This window comes from Dermacentor albipictus, chromosome 10 (assembly GCF_038994185.2).
Source record: "Dermacentor albipictus isolate Rhodes 1998 colony chromosome 10, USDA_Dalb.pri_finalv2, whole genome shotgun sequence".
Lineage (NCBI taxonomy): Eukaryota > Metazoa > Arthropoda > Arachnida > Ixodida > Ixodidae > Dermacentor > Dermacentor albipictus.
Genome location: NC_091830.1, coordinates 87,335,521 through 87,363,339, shown reverse-complemented (window position 1 = coordinate 87,363,339; position 27,819 = coordinate 87,335,521). Strand labels below are relative to the sequence as shown.

Below are 27,819 nucleotides of genomic sequence, written 5' to 3'. Positions count from 1 at the left end.
CGTTTCTGTACATTGTAAACCTTCCTGCATCTTTGTGACTGGTGCCTCCAGTAGTGTTAGTGATTTACATAATATGATTTGATATTTTTCTTCTACGCTCACATATTTTTTTCCCTGTAGGTTCTTCCTTGGCGTTTTGTTTGGTTCTTATTCTGTTTCAGCCTTTTCATTATGTTTGCATGTTAGCATTTCCTTTAGTTGTATTCACTGTTTCATGTTGATTAGAAATTCTGTTTGCTCAATTTGCCTCAGTTCAAAAGTGGCAGTGTTTGTTGAATGTATGTGCATTTTTAATTTTTGGTGATGTTTAAAACCTTTGACAGTCAATGACGTAAAAATACGGCGCCGCGAACACGTCCGAAAATGGTTGATGGCATATATTTACGGTGCAGTCTCTACGTTTAAAAAGCACGCCAATTTCCTAACTTTTTCTTTTCTGTCGTACTGCCACTATGTGGGCATACAGGGAATTCTTTTTGCGCGCCTCCCTCTCTCGTTTTTCGTCGCATGGTTTGTTTTAGCACTAGTTTGTTCCTGCGCATCTATATACTACCGCTTGCACATTGGCGCGTGTGCGCCAGTTTGGATTTTGTTTCGCAGGCGGTTTTGGCTTTTTGTGCTTTCAAAACTGATGGCTATCTCGTTACTACTCGCTCAAAGGGCGACCGCTTGTTTCTCGCTTGTTTCCTGCTCACAAGGGTGCGCATAGGAAGGATGCCGCTGTGCATGCATTCTTGTTTTTTCTTTAGACCTGCGAGAACTGATTGCCCTAGCTGGTTGGCAATAAGATGAAGATCAGCGGAAGTTTGTCACAGGTGTGGCTTTTTTGATGCGCACACAACCAAACAGTTTTCTTGAGTGCGCACACCTATGCAGTTCGATTACGCTATGGTCGTACATATTAGTGTAAGAGCAGGAACATTTGAGACTTGCGAAATATTCTGTTGGGCTGCTGAGCACGAGGTCGCGGGATCGAATCCCGGCCACGGCGGCCGCATTTCGATGGGGGCGAAATGCGAAAACACCCGTGTGCTTAGATTTAGGTGCACGTTAAAGAACCCCAGGTGGTCAAAATTTCCGGAGCCCTCCACTACGGCGTGCCTCATAATCAGAAAGTGGTTTTGGCACGTAAAACCCCAAATATTATTATATTACTTGCGAAATATTCTCGTGTGCGGATTTTCAAAGCCTTCAACTAAGTGCATAAAAATGCGTCAAATTTTTAATTGTGATAAGTTTATTTCCTTTTTTATTCTTGTTATTCATGAATGAAGTGTGCATATATAGCAATGTAAAAGATTTTTTTTCTCATTTTACGGTCACCCTAGAAAAATTACAGTAAATTTTTTTCAAAATAAGTCCCTAAGAAGATTTGGAATCCGCATTAAAAGAAATCGACCCTGGGTGGTCGCATATGGCAAAAAAAAATCAACCCTCAAAGGGTTAATTCTTGCACTTGTAATATGTAATCTTTTGGCACCTTTAGCACTTTATTGTGTCTTGTGCTCCAAGGCTAGTTGAGTGATCGCACTTGCAAGTTGACCTAATACAGGCAGTAGGTCTTGATTACACCACTGTTTGAAGAAACAAATTCACTGAAGGTGGTCTGTGATCCGGGTAGATATATTTTATTTCTGTATTTTATACTTTTATTGTGATAGCAATTACGTGGGCAATCCAGGCGCATTGCTGACCTCAGTCAGTGTCGCCATGAGTTTCGTGTAAAGCCCAAGGGCGATAAAATCGTCGATGCGCACTTTGTGCTGTACGTGCGATTGACAGTGTTCGAGGATGAGCCAGCAAATGTGCCTTAATCTTGCCTGCGTGAGCGAGGAAAGTGGGCCGGAAGCATGTCCTCTTCTGTCCTATGCGACGTACAGCGGTGAGGCGAGGGTCTATACCAGTGGCAGGCGCTTGTGGTGTTGCCGTGCGGTTGCCGTAACTCGAAACCAGCTTGCGACGTGGCCAAAGTGCACGCCCACAGTGGCCTCACTTTTAAAAGGATCTGCGATGTTTGCAGAGTGCTCGCAGTTCCAGTAGCTTTGTATGCTCTGTGCTTTTGATGTTTCGTTTGCATTGAAACGAGAGATGCATGAAGGTCAATTCACTTGTTGCTGCTGCCACGATTCCTCACTCCAGCATTTTCACAGCAAGTTTCCGCGGTCATGACGCGAGATGTTGAAGTTCATGTGTACCTGTGCGCACCTGGCACTGTGCTTGTTAATTTAATAAGCGAATGTGTACAAGTTTCTACGGCCGGTAAATGTACTTTCCTTACTTTGTCTAGCTATCTAATAATTTGCTGTCGCAATCAATGCTTCGGCTTTCGGTCAAAACTGCGACTTTTTTGCAGTGTGTCTTCTTTGGTACGTTTAGAAGAATCATCCCTCTGTTTCTACAGTCTCAGCTCTGAAGCATTAATTGCAGATTCAAGACATTGTTTCTTTTCTCTCTTGTGTACTGGACATAGTATCTTTTGCTATTGCTTTGTTTTATGAGACATGTTTATATAGATATATACTAAAAGTGTGTTATAAATCAAATATATTTATTATTGAGGCAACTGTGCTGGGGCTATGGCAGCGAAGCATTTCTTATGGCGACCGGTTGCTTCTTTCCATACATTACCTTTTCTTTTCTCGAGTCTTTTGAATTGTGAAATTTTATTTCATTTGTTGATGTAGAAGCTTTTGCGCAGGAGTCGGTAAAACTGGGTTTTCCATACTTTGTAGTTTTTATTTTCAGTGTGTTGTATAATCTGTCTGGTTTCTTTTCTTGTACTTGCATGCATGTGCGTGGCCATTTCCTGCTCATCAGCAACCAAAGTATTACAAGCTTCTGATTTTTGTGCTCATTTTGTCACCTGTAAAGTCAGATTGTTGTTGTCCTAATTGAGCAGTTTTCGTCTTAATTGAGCAGTACATGTTAAGGTTGCTCAGATCTTATATGCTTAACCTAAGTAAGTATGACACAATAATGTAGCTGAAAAATAATGTTTGCGAACAAGAGCATTGCTGGAGCAACATCTAGACCACTGTATGCAGTTGTATTGACCGTTGAACATTGGCGTGTTTTCTAGATGTTCCAAATGTCAAGCAGCGGTCGGTGCAGTCTACTGCTGAACCCTGTTGTAGTTATGTCGCCAGCAGCCGCCACCCACGATGCCGGTTCAGCCAAGAAAAATTTTATTTTATGCAGTATTATGCAGTAATAGGAGAGAATAAGTACCTTCCATAAAACGACAAAGTAGTGGTTTTAACGTAGCACATTCGACTAAAAGTAACTGGTACCCGTTCAAAGCTGCTTCCTGCTAGTATTCTCGTCACCTGAGGAACCACACACTGCATTGCTTCTTGCATTTAAAAAATAGTTGTTGCTCTTGTATGGTCCTATATAAAGCGGTCGCCTCAAGTGTATGTATTTGTGAAGCCAGTAGCTATGTTTCTTACTGATGTGCTTATGTACCAGACTGCTTGTTTTGGCATTGAACTTCGGGTTTCTTTGATAGAAAAACTGAAAACCCTGCGACAGCAGCTTGCAATAATGCTACAATCCTCGTTCTCTGACTTTATGATGTTCCTAAAATTAAATTTGCTTTCTTTGCGAAAATGTCTCAATTTTTCCATCTGGGTCATTGAGCAATCACCCATAGCATATTTCCCAGTCTACAAGTCTTTTTTCTTTCGGAAATTTTCGTTGGTGCGTCTTATACACCGGTAGAACTTGTATACAGCTCTTTCCTGTTTCTTTTTCTTTTCTTTTTTTTTGAGGTACACGGTTGTCAAAATCGTATTGGATGCTATGGCCTCTAGCAACCCGCTGGGTTTCCTCTGGCAGTTGCTACAGGTTGTGTGCGCGCTATGGCGCTACCGGGTTCTTTTGTGATAGAGTTGGGAAGCACACAGTGCGAGAAGGATGGAGCAGCAATGTGAGTGGTGGAAGGCCACAAGTCGACAGACTACGAAGTCGGCGCATCTCAGCTCGCTTTCAAGATACGCGCGTGCCTTTGTGCAAACTGCGCAGTTGCTACGACAGTACAAACCTTCCTCCCGTGTCCGCTTTCCACCTTTATGCACGACTTGGCTTACAGTTGCACACTTTAAATTGCACATACAACATAGATGGCGCACGGGGACGATGTTATTGCCCTTGGAATTCATGCAGTATAAAGCAGCGGCCATGATGGCAGAAATACACAATATGACCATGACCTGCGTTCACGAAGTGAAATGTCACTGTATTTTAAGTCGCTTACCGACTGAACGGCTGCGTCTTATACACTGGTGCGACTTATATACCATTTTGTTCTGAAAAACTGCAGTTCTGAGGGGGGTGCGATTTGTAGAAGAGGGACTTATACACTGGAAAATTCATATACCGCAAATAAAAAATAATAGATGAGCCGTACTTCGTTTGTCTAATCTGAAATTACCATCAATATTTCTTCAATAAAGAAAACAGCAATTGTCAGTATTGGTATCTACATTGTGTTTTTTGCATTGGCATTTCATAATTTCAATTTTGTTTTCAAATCAAAAGCATTGGTATGGTAACCTGTGATAATTTGTTTATGCAGCGTCGAGGCCTTCCAGCTGTCAAGCTGCCACTACGGAAAGTGCCAAGTCACATCAGGGACGCCGCCACCACTGTAACTTCTGTGACTATAAGACTGATAATGTAGGTCATCTGAAAAGACACACCATGTGCCATACAGGCGAGCGGCCGTTTGAATGCCATTTGTGCCCTCAGAGCTTCGCACATAAGTTTAATCTCAAGGTACACCTGCGCACTCACACAGGCGACAAACCGTTTCAGTGCCCTTCATGCCCTCGGAGCTTCAACGGAAAGGGTAACCTCAACGAACATCTGCGTACTCACACAGGTGAGAGGCCATTTCAGTGCCCTTCATGCCCTCAGAGCTTCTCACAAAAGGGTAATCTTAAGGCACACGTGCGCACTCACACAGGCGAGAGGCCATTTCAGTGCCACTTATGCCTTAAGACGTTTACATTGAGATGCAACCTTAATAGGCACAAACGCCATCACAAGGGCAAGTGACCCTTTCAATGCTAATTCTGTTTTAAGAGCTTTTTCGTTAACTCCTTATTTACTTGTCGGAACTGTGCAAGTGTCAATGAACCTCTGTAAGACATATAAAGCTTTGTGTCTAGTATCAAAGATATGCCTCCATCATTACTACTTGTGTATTCTTATGCATATAGGAAACTGCTGCAAAGTAGACTTCTATGAGTGCGCGTGCATAGCTTCCTGCCATCCAGTGATAGTGCTTGTTTATGCTTGCAGCAAGTTTTACTTGATTGTATTTGTTTGTTTGATCTTGATGGGTGGCTATTAAAAGACACCTGCGACAAAATAAATATTTCTTGTTTTGGCAGCGTACGTCTGCTGTCTTAATACTTTGTCTCAGCCTGCCAGCGTGGTGTAGCAATGGCAACAAGAAATGTATTCACATATTGGAATGCAAGGGCTTTGCTGTTTGTGCATTGTAGTGACAAGTACCACCGTTTGATGAGGCAACAGCATTGCAAAGGATGCAAATAAGACAATACTTCTTGTCTTGGCTCTCAGATCAAAGTGAATTGACGTATTCAATGGGTGATGTTCTTGTAAGATGAACCAATTCACCTACAAGGAGGCTGTTGAAATTCTGGAGGTCTTCTAGAAACCCAGGCCAAACCAGGTTGGAGAAAAAGCTTCAGATTTTAATTCCTATGCAAAATGAAGACAAATCACCGCAGCAGTTGATTGTCGAGCTCGGACACGCTGACAAATGCAACTTTGGTGACTGTTCACAATCACCAAAAGCCAAGTGTCGGTGCTGAGTAATGAAGTCATCCGTGGCGTGCAGGACATGTTTTGTGAAGGCGTCGATGAAAATGGACCTTGGCGCCCTGTTATGCGTCATTCCCTGCAACGTCTACAACATACACTGCACAATGTGGCTTAAAACCAAGAACACAGACTTAAGGTTGTCCTGGTAACTGGGAGCTCTAGCTAAGGCTGGCAAGGTTACAATGACAGTTTGCTATGAGTGCAAGTCATTGACTGCTTCCATGACAGTAATTCATCATTCAGGGCCATGTTTATCTGGTTGCAACCTTATTCGAGCCCTGAACAATCTCAGGTGCTACAGTCCGAAACCTCAGGAGTAGTAGCAGACGACATAAGGACCTCAAGGAAATGTTGCAGTATCAGCGTCTTCAAGCCAGAACTAGGTCCGTTCAAAGCTCTGCCTGTTCACCTGTACGTCAAGAGGGGAGCCCCTGTGTAGTTGTCAAGGCAAGGCTACTGTCGTATGCAGTGCGAGACAAGGTGACTGAAAAGCTTGAAAGGCTAGTCAAGTCGGGCGTGCTTTCTCCTGTGACTCACTGAGGATAGGTTACACCAATTGTGCTGGTACTGTAGAAAGATGGATCTGTTGATCTGTGTTTACTACGACCTAACTGTAAATGCAGCATGTGTCACAACATAATCTGCTTCCAGTCGTCGATATTTTTTCAGCAGTGCACAATGGAGACATCTACAGCATTTTCGATTTGTAGGGTACCTATAACCAGATTCTATCTGATGAAACGTGAAAGAAGTTGAAGACCATCACTACCCACAAAGGGTTGCTTTCCTTCAATCGACTACATTTTGGAGTGTCTTACTCACCAGCTATCTTTCAGCGCATCGTGAAAAGTATGCTTGGCGGTCTGACAGGCGTACAAGCATGCATGGATAGGTTACTGGTTTTCAGAAGGGAAATGCAACAGTAGATGGATCTCAAGGCAGTCCACCAGCATTTTCGTGAATGTGGTGTGAAAATATGGAAGCATAAGTGTTCTTTAATGAATGTGAGCAAGCTCCATTTTTACATAAGTCTTCTCGCTTATTGGAGCAGTTTACGTACTGAGCTTGGCAACGATGCTTGCTTTGTTGTGCAACTTTGTAAAGGATCGTCATTTGAAATTCTCATCGAAGCAGCAACAGTCCTTAGAACAATATGAAAGCCCTCCGAAATGTCAGAATGCTCACATATTCTGATGCAACGAAGTTGCTGCGCCTCCAGTGCAACACATCTACACATAAGTAGAAGCGGTGCCCCTTCGTGTACATTGCCCAATACAAATCAAAAGCAGCTCCACTCTTTGAAGTTTACCACTGTCCTCCTCTCCCGCGCTTTACCTTGACGCTGGGCCTTCCCATTGGCTGAAAACCGTCGTGTTTCCTCCCGTGCCTTTTTGTTGGTTGTTTTTTGCTTCCGCCGCCTTCACGGTTCCAAACATTGCGAGTGGTGTATCCAGGCACCATGTTTCACACCTCCATTTTGCTTTTGTACGAATTCGTATGTTTGCAATGCAGTGTTGCTGTGCCTTCGATTACAGCACAAGTGAAAGGGATGGCACGCAACTATTCTGTATTCCATCTGCCAAGTGAGATTCGGCCCAGAGGGAGGTTTGGCTTCGAAGAATCAGCTGGGGTGATTTCAACGCAACGCAATGGTCCCGGCTCTCTGAGGTAGGCGAGCGATTCTTTGCTCTTCACTAACCTCATATGCTGCCATTTGTTGTACGCGGCTACATTAGTTTTTGCTTTTCCCAAGTGTCGCATGTTTCCGCTGCATTTGCAACTTTCTTGCCCGACTTCAATCAAGTAGTCTTCAAACGCACATGCTTTTTGTCGACTCAGCCATACATTTCATGTGCAGTCTTTGCTTGACCTGAATGTATGCTAGCAGCACCTTTTGAATGTATCACCGTTCGTAAAAAATCGGTGACGGTATGTAAACACACAGGTGCGCTTATTACGTTTGAAACATTATAAGCCGGTATTTCTCTTTAGTACCTTATTCACCCACATCAAACCGTTATGAAGTGTGACGAAATGTATTGCGGCAATGGCAACACCGTCGGGACCCTACCTTGAACACAATCTGCGATGCCGACAAAGAGTGCCGACTATTGATATAGATTTGTGCTTTGTGTTCTCGCTGCTTGCTTAGGGTTGAACAGAGATGAATGAAGAGCGTCTGCAAGTTCAGCACCGTGTAGGGGAAGCCACGGTTGACAGAACAGAGAGTGGAGCCCAGCACAGGTGGAGGAGATGGCACTAACTTTATTTCATTTAGCGGCTTTACCATCGTGTTGCCAGCATAGACAAACCTATAGGGTTCTGTCTCCAAACACTGGTCCAAGCCGAACGAAGTAGTTCACAGATGAAGCAGAAGTCCTTAGCATTTTGTTTTGGCATAACCAAGTCAGGCAAAGCCAAGGTATGTGACGTAGGTTTGTTTCATCATTGTATAGTGGCACACACCTACTGGCGCACACAGAGTTAACCTAGTTGGCATTGAAGAGACTCATTAAAGACCAGTACTGAGCTTGTACATACCCGTTGCTCCAAGTTGGCATCAAGTAGTTTCTTCAAACTGCAGTACGTACCCAGTCGCGTACCTAAAGCGACGCATGACATCGTGGAAGGGGTTCATTCAAGAGCTGCATGTATGTACTGTTAAGATCTGCCAGTGCGGAATGTGATCTTCCAGCCTCTGCTGCCCTACTATGAGCAATCACTTCTTCAGGTTCACAATACGTTCCCTCGGACAGACCAGCGGCGACACCAAGGCAAAATGCACTTGACAGCTGTGAGGTTGATTTATGGCACGACGCTGAGACCAAGAAACTCCTGGAAAAATTTGTTATTCGCAGATTCATTATGGTCACTTCTGGGCCATACCAGGAGCCAAAGTGCCCAATTGCAGTCAAGTGTGACAACCCTGACTGCAGGCATCCCTTTCTTAGGACAGTGAGCCATGCGGGCCCAGGGGTATTTATGTGATGTTGTTCAGTGAACAAATGTTCCGGAGCGATTGTGTGCACTCGCACTCCAATGCAACTACAAGCACTCTGATTTGATGATGGTGTAACGGCAGATTTCACTGGCCTAGCATCCCTTTCTTTATCCTGGAGAGTAAGCCATGTGCGCACGGCGGTATTTATCCGATAGCGTTGAGATATATGTTTTGGAGTGATTGTACACACGCCCTCAAGGCAGCTGCGAGCGCTTCGATTGCAAGATGATGTGACCGAGGATTTCACTGGCCTAGGGATCTAGGGAGGACAGAAAGGCTAAATGCGGACACCTGTGCTATTCTACTGTGCTCTGATGTGTGCTCACCAAAAAGATGTAGCCTTCTGACCTGTAGTTCATGCTATGATAACGATATACTGCACTCCGTGCTCCAGCCAGTACAAGTACCTCTTGTTCTGTGTAAATAAGCTTCACTTTCCAATGTAAATGAGCACTCTTCCGTTCCTAATCCTTTCAACCTTGTACTCTTCACTAAAGGAGCAATCCTTGTGAAGAGAACTCGCATGATGACATGGGCCCGCTTGGCCTCAGTATGAGTGTCGGTTGAAGCCTTGGCCAAGCCTCGGCCAATGTGTTCTCTGTCTCCCTGCCAAGCAGAGGGCTATGGGTCCTCGCGAAAATTATAGGAGTTTACCTTGGCTTATCTTGTTGCAGACTCATACAGTAGTATGGATCATGCTTTCAACTAGAAAAAGATAGGCCCCAAGAAGGGGTTCAACGAAAGAAACTTCAGAAGGAAAAACATGATTTATTAAAATATTCCTAGTGAATAATTGCATTGACAATTCACCAATCCCCACAATACCTGTTATTGCCATTGCACAGTGCATTAGGAGTGTGGTCAGCACTGATTACAAAGCCAGCATCAGGGTCCATGCTTTTCCAAGCACAGAACCTGAAAGACAATACAAAAACCTCCAGAAACGGAATGTAATCACAGATCAGACAGAGGCAGTTACAGTGTACTGCAGTATAAATGCTATCCAAGGTCTTCTCTCATTAAAATATATTACGCAACAAAGGTATTGTAGATGACCAGCATGACCAAGTGGTTACTGCCACTTGGCACCTAATAGTGAAAAAGGAAGGCAAAGATGTAAGTGCCCTACACCTAGTCCTCACATATAACCGAGTATCTCTGCCTGAGGAAGGCCGTATAGCTTTTCACAGTGTTCCAGTCATAGTGTACATTTCAGACACAAGAAGATGCTTCAAGTGCCAGTGGTATTGTCATTGTTCACTAACTGTTCATGGGAATCATGCACCTGCAAAAGTGTAGTGAAGGTGAACACATCTGGAACAACTGTGCAAACACATTCACTATGTGCCGCAACTGTAGTGGTTCAGGCACTGCCTCCTCTCAGTCACTTATTATTTTCAAAAAAGAAAGATAATCCAGCTAAAGGTTCAAGAAAACACATTTTCCCAAAAGTGTGCAACATGCCAAGTTTTCAAACATGAACTATGCCATGCAGTTTTGCAGGGTTGCCGGGCAACCCGTAGGGGTGTCTGCATCAGCAGGTGTTTGGTGAGTTGCGCTACCATGTACCCGAGCACATGACTGTTGGACCCTCCCGCTTGTAGCTAGCTGTGCGTGGCTTAGCCGTGTCCGGGGAAAAGGGGACCCTGGGGGTTGAGCCGATGCTGAGCGTATGGACCTCTAAGGCCCCTCGGCGGAGGCAACACACCTGTTTGGCGTTGGCTTCACGTAGACGGCACCTCCGGATTGACCGTCCTGGAGTATGTATGCAGTTAACTTTTCCTGTCCTCGTGTTCAACCCTTTTCTTTCGCTCTCACCTTTTCAGCTTTCCTGTCTTGTTTTCACTTCTCACTTCTGAATTTCTCAGCGGCAAGGGTAAACCTCGTGTAGTTATGCAACCTTGGGTATGTTAGGTTATAGCGGCGATGCATGGCTGGTATCTGCAGGTATTCTTCCAACTTTGTTGGGCTCGGTGGTGGGTGGCTGCCGTTGCTGCTGAATTTTCCAATTTTATATGGCAAATGCTTTTCCACCACTACGTGATCGCTCCCTGAAGAGGAGACGCATTGATAAAACATTCAATTTTTTCATGCAACCAAAAGTCTTTTCCCCAAGTACCATGTTGTTCACAGTCAGTATGAAACTAAGACAGTACGAATGATCTCACCATTTCCTGTAGCCAAATCTCTTACTGATGCAGTAAGTCCAAGTTATAAAGTAGCGAAGGTGGGAACCGGCAGTCTTCTCGATGTTCACAACAAACCACAGTACGACATGCTCTTGAAGCTTGTAGCGCTCAGATACATTCCAGTTTCAGTAGGCCCACATAGGTCAATGAACACAGTGCACTGTGCCATCTTGGAAGATGACGTTGTTGAACTTAGCTAAAGTGAACTACTAGAGGAATGGCAAGAACAGAACATTGTCAAGGTGCAAAGAATAAAAATAAGGCGATATGACAAGCAATTACCAACTAGGCGCTTAGTCATTTCTTTGGGAACCAGCAACCATGCTGAATTATTTGAAACCAGTTACTGTAAGCTTCATGTCAGGCCATACATCCCAAATCCGTGTCGCTGCTTCAAGTGTTAGAGTTTTGGGCGTGTGTCGCAAAATTGCAGAGGGCGTGTTGTTTGTGCTAAGTGTAGCTGCAGTGACCACTCTTCTGACGTCTGCCCTTCAGCAACCCATTGTGCCAACTGTGAAGGAGACCACCCTGTCTACTCGCGATCCTGCGCCACTGGAAAAAAAGAGAAACAAATAATGGAACTGAAGGTTAGTCTAAATCAATGTTTCCCAGAGGCGCGTAAGTGTTCCCATTCAATCAGTCAAGTCCTTTCTACACCGATTTGGCACACCGGGGGGCAGGGCCACGTCATTTGTGGGCTTCTAAAGTAGCACAAAGTTTCACAGCGGTCATGCCACCAGCGCCCTACTTGCCCCCCCGCCCCCGCCCCCTCTCCGGCTGTAGTAGGTAGTGTTGTTCTGGCCCCTGCCAAGGAGCACCAGCACACCCTCAGGCCTGCCAGACCCAGGGCCGCTGCCCATGCAGATAGGCTGTTAAACCCCCTTAACATGCCCGATAAACAGGCACTATCCACCGTCTCAGATGAGGTGATGGATACGAGCACAACGGCGGTCTCAGACGCCCAAGGAACGGCAAAACTCATGCGCCAAGAACAAAAAAAAAATGCTATATCACAGGTTCTGGAAAGGTCTTATGAGCTAACTTAATCTATATCTCTTAGACACACAGCACGACACAGATATAACATGGATACACAAATAATGCATTGGAATGTCCGGGTTTTACAGCACGATCAAGATGACATTAACCCATTCGCGGGGTGCCCGCCGTGCGCATGTGCGGGCCATCCGTGCCTCGCATTTTCTCACTGAAAGCCCCAACGCGTCATGAGCGCCTAAGCAAACTATGTGATGGACACTGATAAAAATACATTCATCAACATTTAAGAAATATTCACACTTTATTTTGTGAAGGTTTTAGAAGTCAGAGGCGTTTCACCGTGTGAAAAATCTGAAAACACTGAGGCATGTGCAAAGCAGCACCCCTCTTTTCGCTCTCCCATTTGCATTCAGTTTTCTTTCCTTTAGCCTACACACCTGGGATTGCCTTCTGGCTAGTCATCGCTGCCGCTATCGAAGAGGATATCCAATATCTCGCGATCAGAGAGGGCATGCCATCCACTGGGTGCCAGAGATCACTAAAAAAAAAGAAAACATATACAAGTTCGTTCAGAAGACACAACTCGGTACTGCCATCAATCAGTAATATATCCAAGCATCTTCACACTAGGTGATAAGTGCTCTTGTCTATCAACAGCAACAGCTTTATGTTGATAGCTGTTTATCAACAGCTGTTTATCAACAGCTATCAACAGTTGCGGTCCAGGAGGTGCTCTTTTATAAGCTGGTCACAATTGCCTCCCTATACACCCCTCCGAACTGCCGTTTTTCAAAAACAAAATTTCATAGCTTTATCTATGACATGCTTAAACCCTATATTGTCGTAAGAGATTTTAATGCACGCAACTCTCTTTGGAGAGGTTGTCGTAATGCCAGAGGGTGCTTAGTAGAAGACCTCCTTTTCTCTACGGATGCTTGCTTGCTAAAAGGCAAAGAGCCTACATTCTACTGTCGCAAACAAAACATTCTCATCTATCGATTTAAGCATCGCATCGAGTATACCCTTGCCGCATCTTTAGTGGAGTGGATTATGCATCACTATGGGAGTGACCATTTCCCCATTGTCACGAAACTAACAAAAGGTGGTGAGTGCTTTCTACATGTTCCCTGGTGGGTTGTTGATTGTACCGACTACAACGGTACAGGGAGCTTGCGCATTTGACCTGGAATGACATCTGTACACTCTATCGATGATGCAGTGGCATATTTCACGGCATTTGTGGTGGATGGGGTGTCAGTAGGAATCCCCGAAACAAATGGATTGCGCTGTAAGCGACATCTTCTCTGCTGGAACGACCAGTGTAAGGAAGCGCATAGAAATCAAATTAATGCTTAGAGCCATCTCCGAGATTCTGCAGGTACAGAGAATCTGATCGTTGTCAAGAAAATAAAGTCTGAGAGGAGAGGGACATGCCGTCGTGCCAAAAGGGAAGGTGCAAAAATAATTTGCACCATTAATTCTGATACTGATGAAAGAATAGCCTGGAACAGAGAACAAAATCAAAGGTCTGCAGACTCATCCGCTACCATTAGTGAACACACAGGCAAATAATCTTGGAGATCAAGCTGATTCACTAGTGGCACATGTTGAGCACATTTCTAGCTCATCCCATTATTCAGATACATTCCTGAGGTACCACCAAAAAGTGGAGCAACTACCTCTGAATAGGAAAGGGAAAAGAAGTGAATCTTGCAGCCATCTTTCACATGGCAGAATTTCAGGCTGCACTAAATTGTTGCAATAAGTCGGCTGCTGGAAACGATCGAATAGTTTATGAGGTGATTGAGCACCTACACCTCAAAGCGCACGACACACTCCTATATTTAAACGCCATATTCTTTGCCAGCTACATTCCGTCCACCTAGAAGCAAGCAGTCATAGTTCCTGTTCTTGAAAAAGACAAGGACCCGTCTTTGGTCAGCAGCTATCGGCCTATAGCTCTAATAAGGTGCCTATGCAAGCTTTTGAAAAAATTACTAACCAGCGCCTGATCCATCTGCTTGAAAGCAACAAAACACTAGGTCCCTTGCAGTGCGGCTTCAGGGAACGTAGATCCACAACAGGTAGTCTTGTTTGCATCGAGACAAATATCCGTGTTGCCTTTGTGCATAGTTTTTCTTGTCGGTATTTTTAGACATGGAGCCCTTTGGTTTTCGGAACCCTTCATGACCTGGCTGGAATGGGCGTCCAAGGCAATTTGCTAAACTTGATTCGAAGTTCTCTCCAACCACACATTTCATGTTCGGGTTGGTAACGACCTGCCTCGTCCATTTACTCGGGAAACTTGTTTGCCACGAGGTGGAGTGCTGAGCTGTAGTTTATTTGTTGTAAAAATGAACTCGCTCTAGACCATCATACCACGTACAATGTTGTATGTGGATGATATCCAAATAGGTTACAAATTATGTAATTTGAGTACCTGCAAGCGAGAAGTGCAGCTTGGCTTGAATAAATTGTCTAAGTAGGCGGACGGGAACGGTTTTAAACGAGAAGTGCAGCTTGGCTTGAATAAATTGTCTAAGTAGGCGGACGGGAACGGTTTTAAACTAACCCCTCGAAAAATCTATGTGCATTCTCTTCACAAATGAGAAGTGTAAAACCGGGCCCCGTTAATGATCTTAATAGAGAACGGCTATCTGTGAGCCATGAGCATAAATTTTTAGGCCTCATTTTAAATTTTAAATTAGCTTTTATCGCACAATTAAATTTTTCGAAAATGAAGTGCCTGAAGACAATAAATCTACTCAAGCTCTTGTCCTGCACATCTTGGGGAAGTCAGAAGATTTGTCTTGAGCTTGTGTGAAAGTCTTATACAGTCAGACTTTGACTATGGAGCCATTGTCTATAACTATGCCGCACCGAGTGCTTTGAAGTTTTTCGATTCCGTCCACGGCTTGGGTATCTGTCTTGCTACAGGTGCATTCAGGACTAGTCCTGTAGAAAGCCTGTACGTTGAATTCAACAAATCGTCTCTACATCTCCAAAGGATATATTTAAGTTTCCGCTATCCCCTCAAGGTGAAATGAGATTTCCATCATCCATGCCATTCAGTTATTCACGACCTGTCCACGGCTAGGCTGTTCTGTAACCACCCAACCACTAGGCCACCTCTGACCCTCCAGTTGGAAGCACTGTCCGAAGAAACGGGTGCCTCGCTTCTAGAGAATGTCTTAATGGCTCCTACGTGGCTTCTACCACCATGGGAGTGTCAGAATATCCAGTGTGACGTCTCTTTCATAGAAACATAAAAACGAGCACCTCAAGCACACATACATTCACATTTTCTTGAGCGTCGGGAGTAGTATTCCTGTGCTGAACTTTACACAGAAGCAGTTGTGTTGCAACATATTTCTATGGCCCCTTGTGGTGTTGCTTACGTAGCAGTAGGACCATCGTTTTTAATGTCTAATAAATCAAACCCCGGCCCTCAGTCCCCAGCAGCTGCGAAGCAACTGACCACGGCGGCGGTCAGACCTGCGACGCTGCAGAGGGTGCTAAGAATCACTGGCTCCGGACAGGCCGCCATTGGAATATGAACCTGGCAACGTTTAACGCTAGAACGTTATCTAGTGAGGCGAGTCTAGCAGTGCTATTGGAGGAATTAGAGGGCAGTAAATCGGATATAATAGGGCTCAGCGAAGTTAGGAGGCCAAAAGAAGCATATACAGTGCTAAAAAGCGGGCACGTCCTGTGCTACCGGGGCTTAGCAGAGAGAAGGGAACTAGGCGTCGGATTCCTGATCAATAAGAATATAGCTGGTAACATACAGGAATTCTATAGCATTAACGAGAGGGTGGCAGGTCTTGTTGTGAAACTTAATAAGAGGTACAAAATGAAGATTGTACAGGTCTACGCCCCTACATCCAGTCATGATGACCAGGAAGTCGAAAGCTTCTATGAAGACGTGGAATCGGCGATGGGTAGAGTGAAAACTAAATACACTATACTAATGGGTGACTTTAATGCCAAGGTAGGCAAAAAGCAGGCTGGAGATAAGGCAGTGGGGGAATATGGCATAGGCACTAGGAATATCAGGGGGGAGTTATTGGTAGAGTTTGCGGAACAGAATAATATGAGGATAATGAATACCTTCTTCCGCAAACGGGATAGCCGAAAGTGGACGTGGAGGGGCCCGAACGGCGAGACTAGAAATGAAATAGACTTCATACTCTGCGCTAACCCTGGCATCATAAAAGATGTGGACGTGCTCGGCAAGGTGCGCTGCAGTGACCACAGGATGGTAAGAACTCGAATTAGCCTAGACCTGAGAAGGGAACGGAAGAAACTGGTACATAAGAAGCCGATCAATGAGTTAGCGATTAGGGGGAAAATAGAGCAATTCCAGATCAAGCTACAGAACAGGTATTCGGCTTTAACTCAGGAAGAGGACCTTAGTGTTGAAGCAATGAACGACAATCTTGTGGACATCATTAAGGAGTGTGCAATGGAAGTCGGTGGTAACTCCGTTAGGCAGGATACCAGTAAACTATCGCAGGAGACGAAAGATCTGATCAAGAAACGCCAATGTATGAAAGCCTCTAACCCTACAGCTAGAATAGAACTGGCAGAACTTTCGAAGTTAATCAACAAGCGTAAGACAGCTGACATAAGGAAGTATAATATGGACAGAATTGAACATGCTCTCAGGAACGGAGGAAGCCTAAAAGCAGTGAAGAAGAAACTAGGAATTGGCAAGAATCAGATGTATGCGTTAAGAGACAAAGCCGGCAATATCATTACTAATATGGATGAGATAGTACAAGTGGCTGAGGAGTTCTATAGAGATTTGTACAGTACCAGTGCCACCCACGACGATAATGGAAGAGAAAATAGTCTAGAGGAATTTGAAATCCCACAGGTAACGCCGGAAGAAGTAAAGAAAGCCTTGGGAGATATGCAAAGGGGGAAGGCAGCTGGGGAGGATCAGGTAACAGCAGATTTGTTGAAGGATGGTGGGCAGATTGTTCTAGAGAAACTGGCCACCCTGTATACGCAATGCCTCATAACGTCGAGCGTACCGGAATCTTGGAAAAATGCTAACATAATCCTAATTCATAAGAAAGGGGACGCGAAAGACTTGAAAAATTATAGACCAATCAGCTTACTGTCCGTTGCCTACAAACTATTTACTAAGGTAATCGCAAATAGAATCAGGAACACCTTAGACTTCTGTCAAGCAAAGGACCAGGCAGGATTCCGTAAAGGCTACTCAACAATAGATCATATTCACACTATCAATCAGGTGATAGAGAAATGTGCGGAATATAACCAACCATTATATATAGCTTTCATTGATTACGAGAAAGCATTTGATTCTGTCGAAACCTCAGCAGTCATGGAGGCATTACGGAATCAGGGTGTAGACGAGCCATATGTAAAAATACTGAAAAATATCTATAGCGGCTCCACAGCCACCATAATCCTCCATAAAGAAAGCAACAAAATCCCAATAAAGAAAGGCGTCAGGCAGGGAGATACGATCTCTCCAATGCTATTCACAGCGTGTTTACAGGAGGTATTCAGAGACCTGGATTGGGAAGAAATGGGGATAAAAGTTAATGGAGAATACCTTAGTAACTTGCGATTCGCTGATGATATTGCCTTGCTTAGTAACTCAGGGGACCAACTGCAATGCATGCTCACTGACCTGGAGAGGCAAAGCAGAAGAGTGGGGCTAAAAATTAATCTGCAGAAAACTAAAGTAATGTTTAACAGTCTCGGAAGAGAACAGCAGTTTACAATAGGCAGCGAGGCACTGGAAGTCGTAAGGGAATACATCTACTTAGGGCAGGTAGTGACTGCGGATCCGGATCATGAGACAGAAATAATCAGAAGAATAAGAATGGGCTGGGGTGCATTTGGCAGGCATTCTCAGATCATGAACAGCAGGTTGCCATTGTCCCTCAAGAGAAAAGTGTATAATAGCTGTGTCTTACCAGTACTCACCTACGGGGCAGAAACCTGGAGGCTTACGAAAAGGGTTCTACTCAAATTGAGGACGACGCAACGAGCTATGGAAAGAAGAATGATAGGTGTAACGTTAAGGGATAAGAAAAGAGCTGATTGGGTCAGGGAACAAACGCGAGTTAATGACATCTTAGTTGAAATCAAGAAAAAGAAATGGGCATGGGCAGGACATGTAATGAGGAGGGAAGATAACCGATGGTCGTTAAGGGTTACGGATTGGATTCCAAGGGAAGGGAAGCGTAGCAGGGGACGGCAGAAAGTTAGGTGGGCGGATGAGATTAAGAAGTTTGCCGGGACGGCATGGCCACAATTAGTACATGACCGGGGTTGTTTGAGAAATATGGGAGAGGCCTTTGCCCTGCAGTGGGCGTAACCAGGCTGATGATGATGATGATAAAATTGAATCCACATACATGGATTTTTACACTGAAGCATATACAATACTCTTTGCAGTTAAACACATCCAGCAAACGAATATCGCTAGGGCCAAGGCGTAGCGGTTTGGGACTTTTTTAAGCTTGTAGCACAGCTCAGAACGAGCAAAAAACGAAGGTGGAAGGGGTAATAAAAAGGAATGGAGAACAGGGTGAGCGCTCACCCTGGCGCTGACCCTGTTCTCCGTTCCTTTTCATTACCCTTTCCACCTTCCTTTCTTGCTCGTTCTGAGCTGCGCTACAATCCTAAAAAAACTCACTAGGGCCGTTGTGTTCTCTGATTCATTGAGTGTAGTCTGAGCCCTAGTGAACCTACGAAAGCATAAAAAATGAACCATATACATTACTATGCTCACCCTTTAGTGGTAAACAACTCATCAGCCTAAGCTGGGTACCTGGCCAGAGTGGTAGAAAAGGCCAATGAAGCTGCTGACAGGAATGCTACCTCAGCAGCTCTTAGCGACACCTACACAAACATACCCATCCCAGCCTCAGATCTTAAACCACACTTATGTCATAAGCTGAAGATGCACTGGCAGAAAGTGGAATACTCGGGTATCCAATCAACTGGACTTAATCAAACCTGCATTAGGCCACTGGATATCGGAAAAAAAAACATCATGATACAATGAAGTGCTGCTTTGTCGATTAAGAATAGGTCATACATATGGCACCCACTCTTACTTATTGACTGGAGGGGGATCCACCTACATGTCAATGGTGCAGCAAAGGCCTTACAGTTTTCCATGCCCTCGTCCGGTGCAGACGAATAGAAACTGAGCATAAGAAGTAATTTCACTCTGCATATCGTCAACATATTTCGCTTCACCCAGCATTTTTTTTTGCTCACGAACCGCTTTTTAACCTGAAAACAGTTTGTGTGTTTTAGAGTATGTTAGTATGTTGGAAATAATTTGGCCACTGTGTGTAGCACAGCTTTGCCTTTGAGGCTGTAGCTGCAATGAGATCAGTTGTTACAGCACGCGCCTCTCAGTTCTTCAAGAGCTTTGTGAAGGCAGTAGTGCCTGTATTGATATTGTTATATCGCTTCTTTGTAGTGAAATCTTTATGCTGTTTTATCATGAGTCATGATCATTTTGTTGCTTACATATTTTACACTCCATACAGTGACCCAATCCTATGCCTCTTTACAGCCACATTACATCTACATTTTCAACTCAATTCAATATATAGAAAATTCACAGCATACGTCCTGGCGCTCTTTGGCCATAGCTGGCCCTTGCGCCATTAAACACCACACACCATCATCAGGGTTGTGGGGCAGCATCTGCTGTCGACAGGATGACAATACAGCCTTGCTGACCGGGGCCAACGCTCCAATTCCAGTAAGCCTGCCACAGATGCATGGCTTGGAACAATGAAAATTCCACGGAAGCTGTTCTGGAAGGACCGTGCCACCTCCTCCAGCACTAAAACCGAGCTCACTGAGATGTGCTCTCTTGACTCCTTATCGAACCCCATGTTCTCCCTTGTAGAGACGATGCAAAGCTCATCTATCATTACATTAAAATAGGTCAGGGAGGAATTGTCCGCCTTTGACTCGCCTTCAGTTCTTTGCTAGAGCCTGTTGTGGTACGTCTGACTTATCCTCCTGAGCACCGAGAGAAGAGCATCCTCCGGAGAGCGTAAAGAAAGATTGGCTGCGATTAACTCCTCCAGATAACTCTGCTGCTAAGTTTGAGTGCCACACATGCACAGCACTTGCTTTTAATTCTCTTACACTTTTTGGTGGCAACATGAATATCACAATAGGATGCTGGAAGTCAGAGGTACTTTGTCTTCAAGAGACTCACCTTGTCCTGAAACATACAAATTTCTTAAAATCAATGACACATGCCCATCAGACAGGTGGAGTGGCAGTTACTGTAGAAAGTTCCATCACATGTTAACATGTGAACCTCCATACGTCACTTCAAGCTGTAGTAGTTTGAGCAATTTTTTATATTAAGGTGAAAATAGAGTGGTATTCATACATACCACCAGATCACCTACTTGGAGGCTGTCTTTATAGTCAGGTTCACTGGCTTCCTTCGCAATGCGTTCTTGCCAGATGTCTAAACACTTGCACTCATTGTGGGTTGGGTGACCATGCGATACTAAAGGCAAACTTATTGAGCATTTTGAAATGTCCTCTGGTTCAAGTATATTTAATACAAACAAGCCCACTTTTGCATTCGCTGCAATTGCTAAACAGACCATTTCACTGCCCCGCAGTCTAAATGCTATCCAAGGTCTTCTCTTGGGGAGCAATTTGTTTAACGACAAAGACACAGACATGCTAGAAACGCAGCATGGCCAAGTGGATACTGCTGTTTTGTGCACAACGATAAAAAGCCAAGAGAAATGTGAATACGACACCTAGGCCTTACATTTAACCGAATATGTCTGTCCACAAAAGATACTGGCTTTCCTCAGCATTCAGTGGCACTGGACATTTCAAACCCAAGATACTCCAAATACCGACAGTCTTGGAAAATCGCATGTGCGCTAAATGCAGTGAACATGAATTCAACTCAGACGATTGTGCGAATGCATTTGTGAAGGGCCTTAACTTGCAGTGGTGCTGATGATGACTGCCCTCGTGTGTGTGTCATTTTCAGAAGAAGAGATAATCTAGGTACAAGTGTGAGAAAAGATATATTTCTCCAAACTATGCACAGGGCACATATTGTGTTCAGGCATTAATTGTGCCGATGCAGCTCGCAGGGTTGCGAGGCGAAATTGTGGTTTCCACAGGATGACAGTAGAGCCTTGCTGACCTGGGCCTATCTTCCACGCACCATAAGCTCCACCGCAGATACGTGGTTTGGAAGAGTGAAAATTTCACTGTAGTGGGTGGATTGTAGTGGAGGGTCCACCAATCTCCTCCTCCAGCTCCGAACATTTCCAGCGCTCTGCCCAAGTACACGAAGGTAAGCTGTCTTGACTCATGCCAAACTCCAAAGCGCCTCTTACAGAAATGAGGTAAAGATCATTTAGCATTACCTATTGAAGTAGTAGCTGGCCCATCCGCTTTAGCACCAAGAGTACAGCATGTTTCTGAGCGTGCCAAAAAAAAAAAGGACTATGAGTAACTGCTCCAAATAAGCCTGTCATTTAGTTTGACTACCACCCACACATAATTTTTTTATATCTCTTCTAGGTTTCAGTGGCAATGCAAGAAGCACTATAAGATCTTAGATGTCTCTTATGAAATACTGACAACATTGAAGTGCTTTTATTCCACATTTCTCAGATGAAATGGCAATTGCAACATGGGAGTATTCACATGCCACTTGAAGCTGTTGCCATACGGGCGATTCTATTTAACAAGACAATAACAGTGTGTTCTTTATATACACTACCAAACCACCAAGTTAGAGGCGATATTGAAAATCTGGTTCATCTTAGTCCTTCCTCGTACATTCTTGTTGGAGACATATATGCACTTGCAAATCACTGTGGGGCAGGTCAGCATGTGATGTTATTGGCAAAGTTATTGAGAATCTTCAGACGTCCTCTGTGGCAAGTTCATTTAATACAAAGTTGCTTACTTTTTGTAGCATTACACATAACAGTAATTTTTCATAAGACGTCACAGTCTCTGCATCTGCACTTCTTTGCCTGCATTGGCAAATGATTAGATAGGCTATTTGGAAGTGATAATTTTCAGTTTTACTTGAGTCAACTGAAGAATACAGATGTCCTTTATGTTTGAAGTGATGGAATCTACGTGTTCCAGACTGGCATAAATTCAAGGAGCTTTCCACCCGGACAGCTGCATGAACACAACTCAACATAGATGAAATGACATACCATAGACGACGCTGCATGTAAAATCATGCCTCAATCATCAAGACCTCGAGTCAACCCAAAGCCTTTGTAAGGTGACGAATGCAAACTAGCATCAGCTAAAGTAAAAGGCCTGGCTTTTATTTTTAATGCTCCCAGCATTTAAAAACCTAATAGCTTTTAAACGAGGCAAAGCAACAGGTGTCTCAGACAGCAAACAGGAATAATTGGTTAAGGTGCATTTTGTCAATAAAGTCGCACATATTCTAGAAGCTCTATAACAGGGTGTGCAGGTTAAAAATGCTGGCCACCTAACCCTTGTATGTGTCACGGGCATTACAATACAATGTCACGGGCAAGGGGATACACTTGGCGTCCATTTTGAGTGAACATGTAGTTTTCAACACTATTGAAAAAAGCTTCTTGCATATGAATGTGATTGCTCTCTAGATGTCATCACCATTTATTGAAGCATATTTTCTGATAGGTTATTGAAGCCTGAAAAGAGTTGCAGAAATGTTGGATTAATTGCCAGTCTGAAACAAGTTTCTACAAAAACAGTCTGCATACCTTGCTGCGTGTGGGCAGGGAAACTTGTGATAGCGATGGTCTGTACAGCTGCACTTTCAAAGTGTAGGTTGCTGTGTTTCAGTCAATATGAGAATGAAATCAAAGTCACTGCCAGCCACAGACGACATGGGACACTGACAGGGGCTGCCTAGTTAACCTGTCTCTTAGATTATAATGTGACTATACGAGAAAATGTAATTATGTTACGCGAAAATTGAGACCCCTTTTTCGGCGTTTCTACAATTCATAGACTGCCAACGGCGTCCGCCATTTGCACGCACCGGTGCAGGAGTCCACGTAGCGGCGCACTCACCTCCTTGATACACTTATAGATGGCGCTTGCCTGCGCCAATTTTTAAAGCCCCTTAAAACTTCGTAAAGTAACGACACTCTTCTCCTCCGTCTTCACTCCTCCTTGTCCTTTCTCCCTCCCTCCTCGATCATGGCACCACCTACACCGCTCGAACATAGCAGACGGCCTTTTGTACAGTTTACTGCATGCATTTCAAGGCAGTGCGCTTTAGGTGTTGGCATTGGCTTCTAGCTCCGAGTAACTTCATGTACAGCATAGCATAACAGAACTAGCCTGAAATCACGGGCTCGTGGCGCTGAAGTATTTCCATCTTGGCTTTTAATGCAATGGCGTTAAGGGCACCGTGCCACAGAAAATCCGGCATCAAACATTGTTTCGGCAAAAAGATTCTCGAACCGCACATACCTAGGCCCTCCATGTTGCCCATGGCAGCTACTCAACTAAGTGAATTTCTCAAGCTAAAAGAAAGAAAAATCATAAAGCACGGCTTACACACAATGTATAGACATAGTAGCGTCGGATTGTACTTTGACTACACTTGAAAAGATAATTCTGTTACGCGAAAATTCAAAGAAAACCCCTTTTAGGCGTTTCTGCCGTTCATAGACCGGCCACAGCGTCTGTCATGTGCACGTGAAGGTGCGGCTGGCTTCGCTTAATTTGTACAGCTCACATGAAGATGTCATCGTCACACGATACGGTATCATTCGTCACAGACTCCTAAATTCATCAAAATCTGCTTGTTATGTCATTAGAGCTCGTCCCTGCCTTTTTTTTGCATTGTCCTCGTGTCTCTGTGCAAACTTTTTCAGTATTCATTAAAATGAATTTTTTTCTCATTCAAATTTACTTTCTTCGTTTTCCCGATAATATACATAATTCTGCACACCCTTTACATGTAAAAAAATTCTGTCGGTGACTGTACTTATTTGCATAAGAAGTCCAGTTTCAGTTCAACGAGTTTTAATATAATGAGGCAAATTGCAAATTTTGCCGGCTTCATTATGTTGAGGTTTAAATATCTTTCCAAAGTGTGCACAAGGCACATACAGTTTTCAGGCATTAACTGTGCCAATGCAGCTCACCGGGTTGCGAGGCAGCATGTGGTGTCCACAGGAGGACAGTATAGCTTTGCTGACCTCACCCTATTCTCCACCGACGGTAAGCCCCACCGCATATGCATGGTTTGGAACAGTAAAAATTCCACAGGAACTGTAGTGGAGCGACCAGCCATCTCCTCCTCCAACTCTCCAAGCTCCCTGTGCTCTGCCGAAGCCTATGGAGGTAAGCTGTTTTGACTCATGCCAAACCACAAGACTCCTCTTGTACAGATGAGGTGAAGGTCACCTAGCATTACCTATTTAAGTATAATTAAACCACGGGACGTATTCTGAAACGTTCGCCGCGGCGAACTTTTCGCACTGGCCACGCCTCCGCCGTAGCGGCGCGCTCTGAATGGCTGCTTTGACAAAACCGGAAATTGAGGTGGCGCAAGTGCATTTCCGGTTTTGTCAAAGCAGCCATTCAGCGCGCGCCGCTACGGTGGAGGCGTGGCCAGTGCGAAAAGTTCGCCGCGGCGAACGTTTCAGAATACGTCCCCACGTTACTACAAACACCACATTAACAAAGTTTTCAGAAATTTCGTCCTGACTTCTTATAGTTTCGATGTATAAGTATTTTAGTACTCGAAACTTCAGAATACTGAAGTTTTCAGAATTACGATCATTATTAAGTTTTCCTGTGAGGTTAACAATGCCTCAGTACCATGAGCTAATATTTAAAAATTTGAGGTTTCTTGATTCTTAATAATGGAATAGGGAATAGTCCAGAGGAGTTTGACATCCCACAAGTAAAGCCGGAAGAAGTAAAGAAAGCTTTGGGAGCTTTACAAAGAAGGAAGGCAGCTGGGGTGGATCAGGTAACAGCAGATTTGTTGAAGTATGGTGGGCAGATTTTTCCAGCAAAACTGGCCACCCTGTATACGCAATGCCTCAGGACCTCGAGCGTATTGGAAACTGGGAAGAACGCCAACATAATCCTAATCCATAAAAAAGGAGATGCCGAAGACTTGAAAAATTATAGACTGATCGTCTTACTGTCCGTTGGCTACAAAGTACTTACTAAGGTAATTGCAATGGAATCAAGAACACCTTGCACTTCTGTCAAGCAAAGGACCAGGGAGGATTTTGTAAAGGCTTCTCAACAATGGACCACGTTCACACTATCAATCAGGCGATAGAGGAATTTGTGGAATATAACCAACCCTTATATAAAGCTTTCATTGATTACGAGAAAGCATTTGATTCAATCGAAACCTCGGCAGTCGTTCAGGCATTATGGAATCAAGGTGTAGACGAGCCGTGCGTAAATATACTGAAAGATATCTATAGCGGCTCCGCAGCCACCGTTGTCCTCCTTAAAGAAAGCAGCAAAAGCCCAATAAAGAAGGGCATCAGGCAGGGAGATACGATCTCCAATGCTATTCACAGCAGGTTTGCACGAGGCATTCTGACCTGGATTGGAAAGAATAGGGGATAAGAGTTAATCGAGAATACCTTAGTAACTTAGGGGACCAATTGTAATGCATGCTCACTGACCTTTACAGGCAAAGTAGAAGGGTGGGTCTAAAAATTAATCTGCAGAAAACTAAAGTAATGTTTAACATGTTCTGAAGAGAACAGCAGTTTACGATAGGTAGTGAGGCACTGGAAGTGGTAAGGGAATACATCTACTTAGGGCAGGTAGTGACCGCAGACCCGGATCATGAGACTGAAATAATCAGAAGAATAAGAATGGGCTGGGGTGCATTTGGCAGGCACTCTCAGATCATGAACAGCAGGTTGCCATTATCCCTCAAGAGAACTGTGTAACAGTTGTGTCTTACCAGTACTCGTGTACAGGGCAGAAACCTGAAGGCTTGCGAAAAGGATTCCTATTAAATTCAGGACGACGCAACGAGGTATGGAAAGAAGAATGACGGGTGTAACATTAACGGGGGGATAAGAAGAGAGCAGATTGGGTCCCCGCAGGGGCGTCTGCGTCAGGAGGCGTTTGGTGTGTTGCGACACCACGGACCCGAGCACACGAGGGTTGGACCCTCCCGCGTGTAGTCGTGCGCGGCTTAGCCGTGTCCGGGGAAAGGGGGATCCTGGAGGTTGAGCCGATGCTGGGTGATCGGACCTTTAAGGACCCCCGGCGGAGGCAACACACCTCTTTGGCCTCTGCTTCACGTAGACGGCACCCCCGGACTGACCCACCCGGGGGAAATCGGTAGTTGCCTTTTCCTGTCTCTCTCTCCCTCCAGCCTTCGTCTTTCTCTCACTTTCCACCTTTCCTGTCTTCTCCTAGCTTCCGTTTACTTCCAATTTTTCCAGGCAGCAAGGGTTAACCTTGTGTGAATAACCAACCTAGGTTATCTCATATTTGGTTATAGTGATAACGTACAGCTGGCGTTTGCAGGACCTGTTTTTACAGTCCCTGTAACGTCCCCTTGTAGGGCTCCACGGTGGGTGGTTGGCGTTATCGCCGAAAATTACATTTTCTATGGCAAGCTCCTTTCCTCCAATTCCTGATCGCCCTCAAAAAAGAGGGCGCACCGAAGATGTATTCCAGTTCTTTGGCCGTCAAAGACCGAACTTCCCACGCTATCATGTCATCCACTCTGAAAAATCCGATAAACAAGTACGAAATATCTCCCCTTTTCTAGTTTCCAAGTCCTTAACTGATGTCCTTGGTCCAGGCTACAAGGTATCAAGGCTGGCAAGTGGCGATCTCCTGTTAGAACTACATGACCAGAAACAATACGAAAAGTTGCCCAGTCTAGTGTCATTTGGGGATGTTCCATTGACAGTAACTCTTCACCGCACTCTGAACACCACCCGCGGCGTTGTGTCTGATGACGATTTGCTCCAGCTGACAGAAGCTGAGCTCTTGGAGGGCTTCAGTGAGCAGAACGTTGTCAATGTCAGAAGAATTAAGATCAGAAGGGATGGTAAAGAAATTCAAACGAAGCACCTAATACTCACATTCGGTTCAAGTATTCTGCCCGAGTCTGTAGAGGCCGGGTACATCAAGCTCCGTGTCAGACCATATGTACCGAACCCCCTAAGGTGTTTCAAATGCCAGCGTTTCGGCCACAGCTCGCAGAGCTTCCGAGGCCGCCAAACATGTGCGAAATGTAGTGCCCTTGAACACGCCACTGAAGCATGTAATAACTCTCTCCACTGTGTAAACTGTGACGGGGATCACGCCGCGTACTCGCGGTCGTGCCCCTCGTGGAAAAAGGAAAAAGAAATTGTAACTATAAAAGTAAAAGACAATATTTCGTTCAAAGAGGCACGAAGGCGGGTATCATACCTGCCCAAGAAAACCTTTGCCGATGTGGCGCGTCAGGGGGCAGCGTCACAACGGCCTCCGGCGGCTGTCCGACCCTCAAGCAGTGAGTCGGCAGTTACGCCATCTGCCCCCGCGGCTGTTGCAGCTAGCGCTGCTCCGTCAACCGAGGAGAAGGGATCATCGACCCCGAAGGTGGGCGCAGCCGAGGCTGCCTCAACCTCCCAGGTCCCTTCCAGCGCTGGCAACGGCCGGCGCAGCCAAATCCCCCAGGGAACCCCATCGACCTCCGGGCTGGTGGGCGCAGGGGTCTTGCCCTCCAAGGCGAGACTCTCCCTGGTGACTTCT

At 44.8% G+C, this 27,819-nt stretch overlaps 1 protein-coding gene across 13 annotated transcripts in view; it reads left to right on the top strand.

Annotated features, from left to right (window-relative positions):
• LOC135910263 (zinc finger protein 771-like) overlaps positions 1 to 27,819 on the top strand; it is a 69,251-nt gene that overhangs the window by 16,916 nt on the left and 24,516 nt on the right. For 3 of the 13 annotated variants that reach the window (XR_011509201.1, XM_070528028.1, XM_070528026.1), the window contains 2 exons: positions 4,577 to 4,882; positions 7,389 to 7,521. The exons of 1 other annotated variant lie outside the window; for it this stretch is intronic. Coding sequence is in view for 4 of the 12 variants with exons in the window: in XM_070528028.1 (XP_070384129.1) it covers positions 4,577 to 4,882; positions 7,389 to 7,521 (439 nt within the window). In the remaining 8 variants the exon portion in view is untranslated. Of the gene's footprint in view, positions 1 to 4,576; positions 4,883 to 7,388; positions 7,522 to 8,005; positions 9,221 to 21,184; positions 21,398 to 24,219; positions 24,301 to 27,819 lie in introns of those variants that run through there. 9 more of the 13 variants (XR_011509204.1, XM_070528027.1, XR_011509200.1 and 6 more) reach the window with 8 other exon arrangements.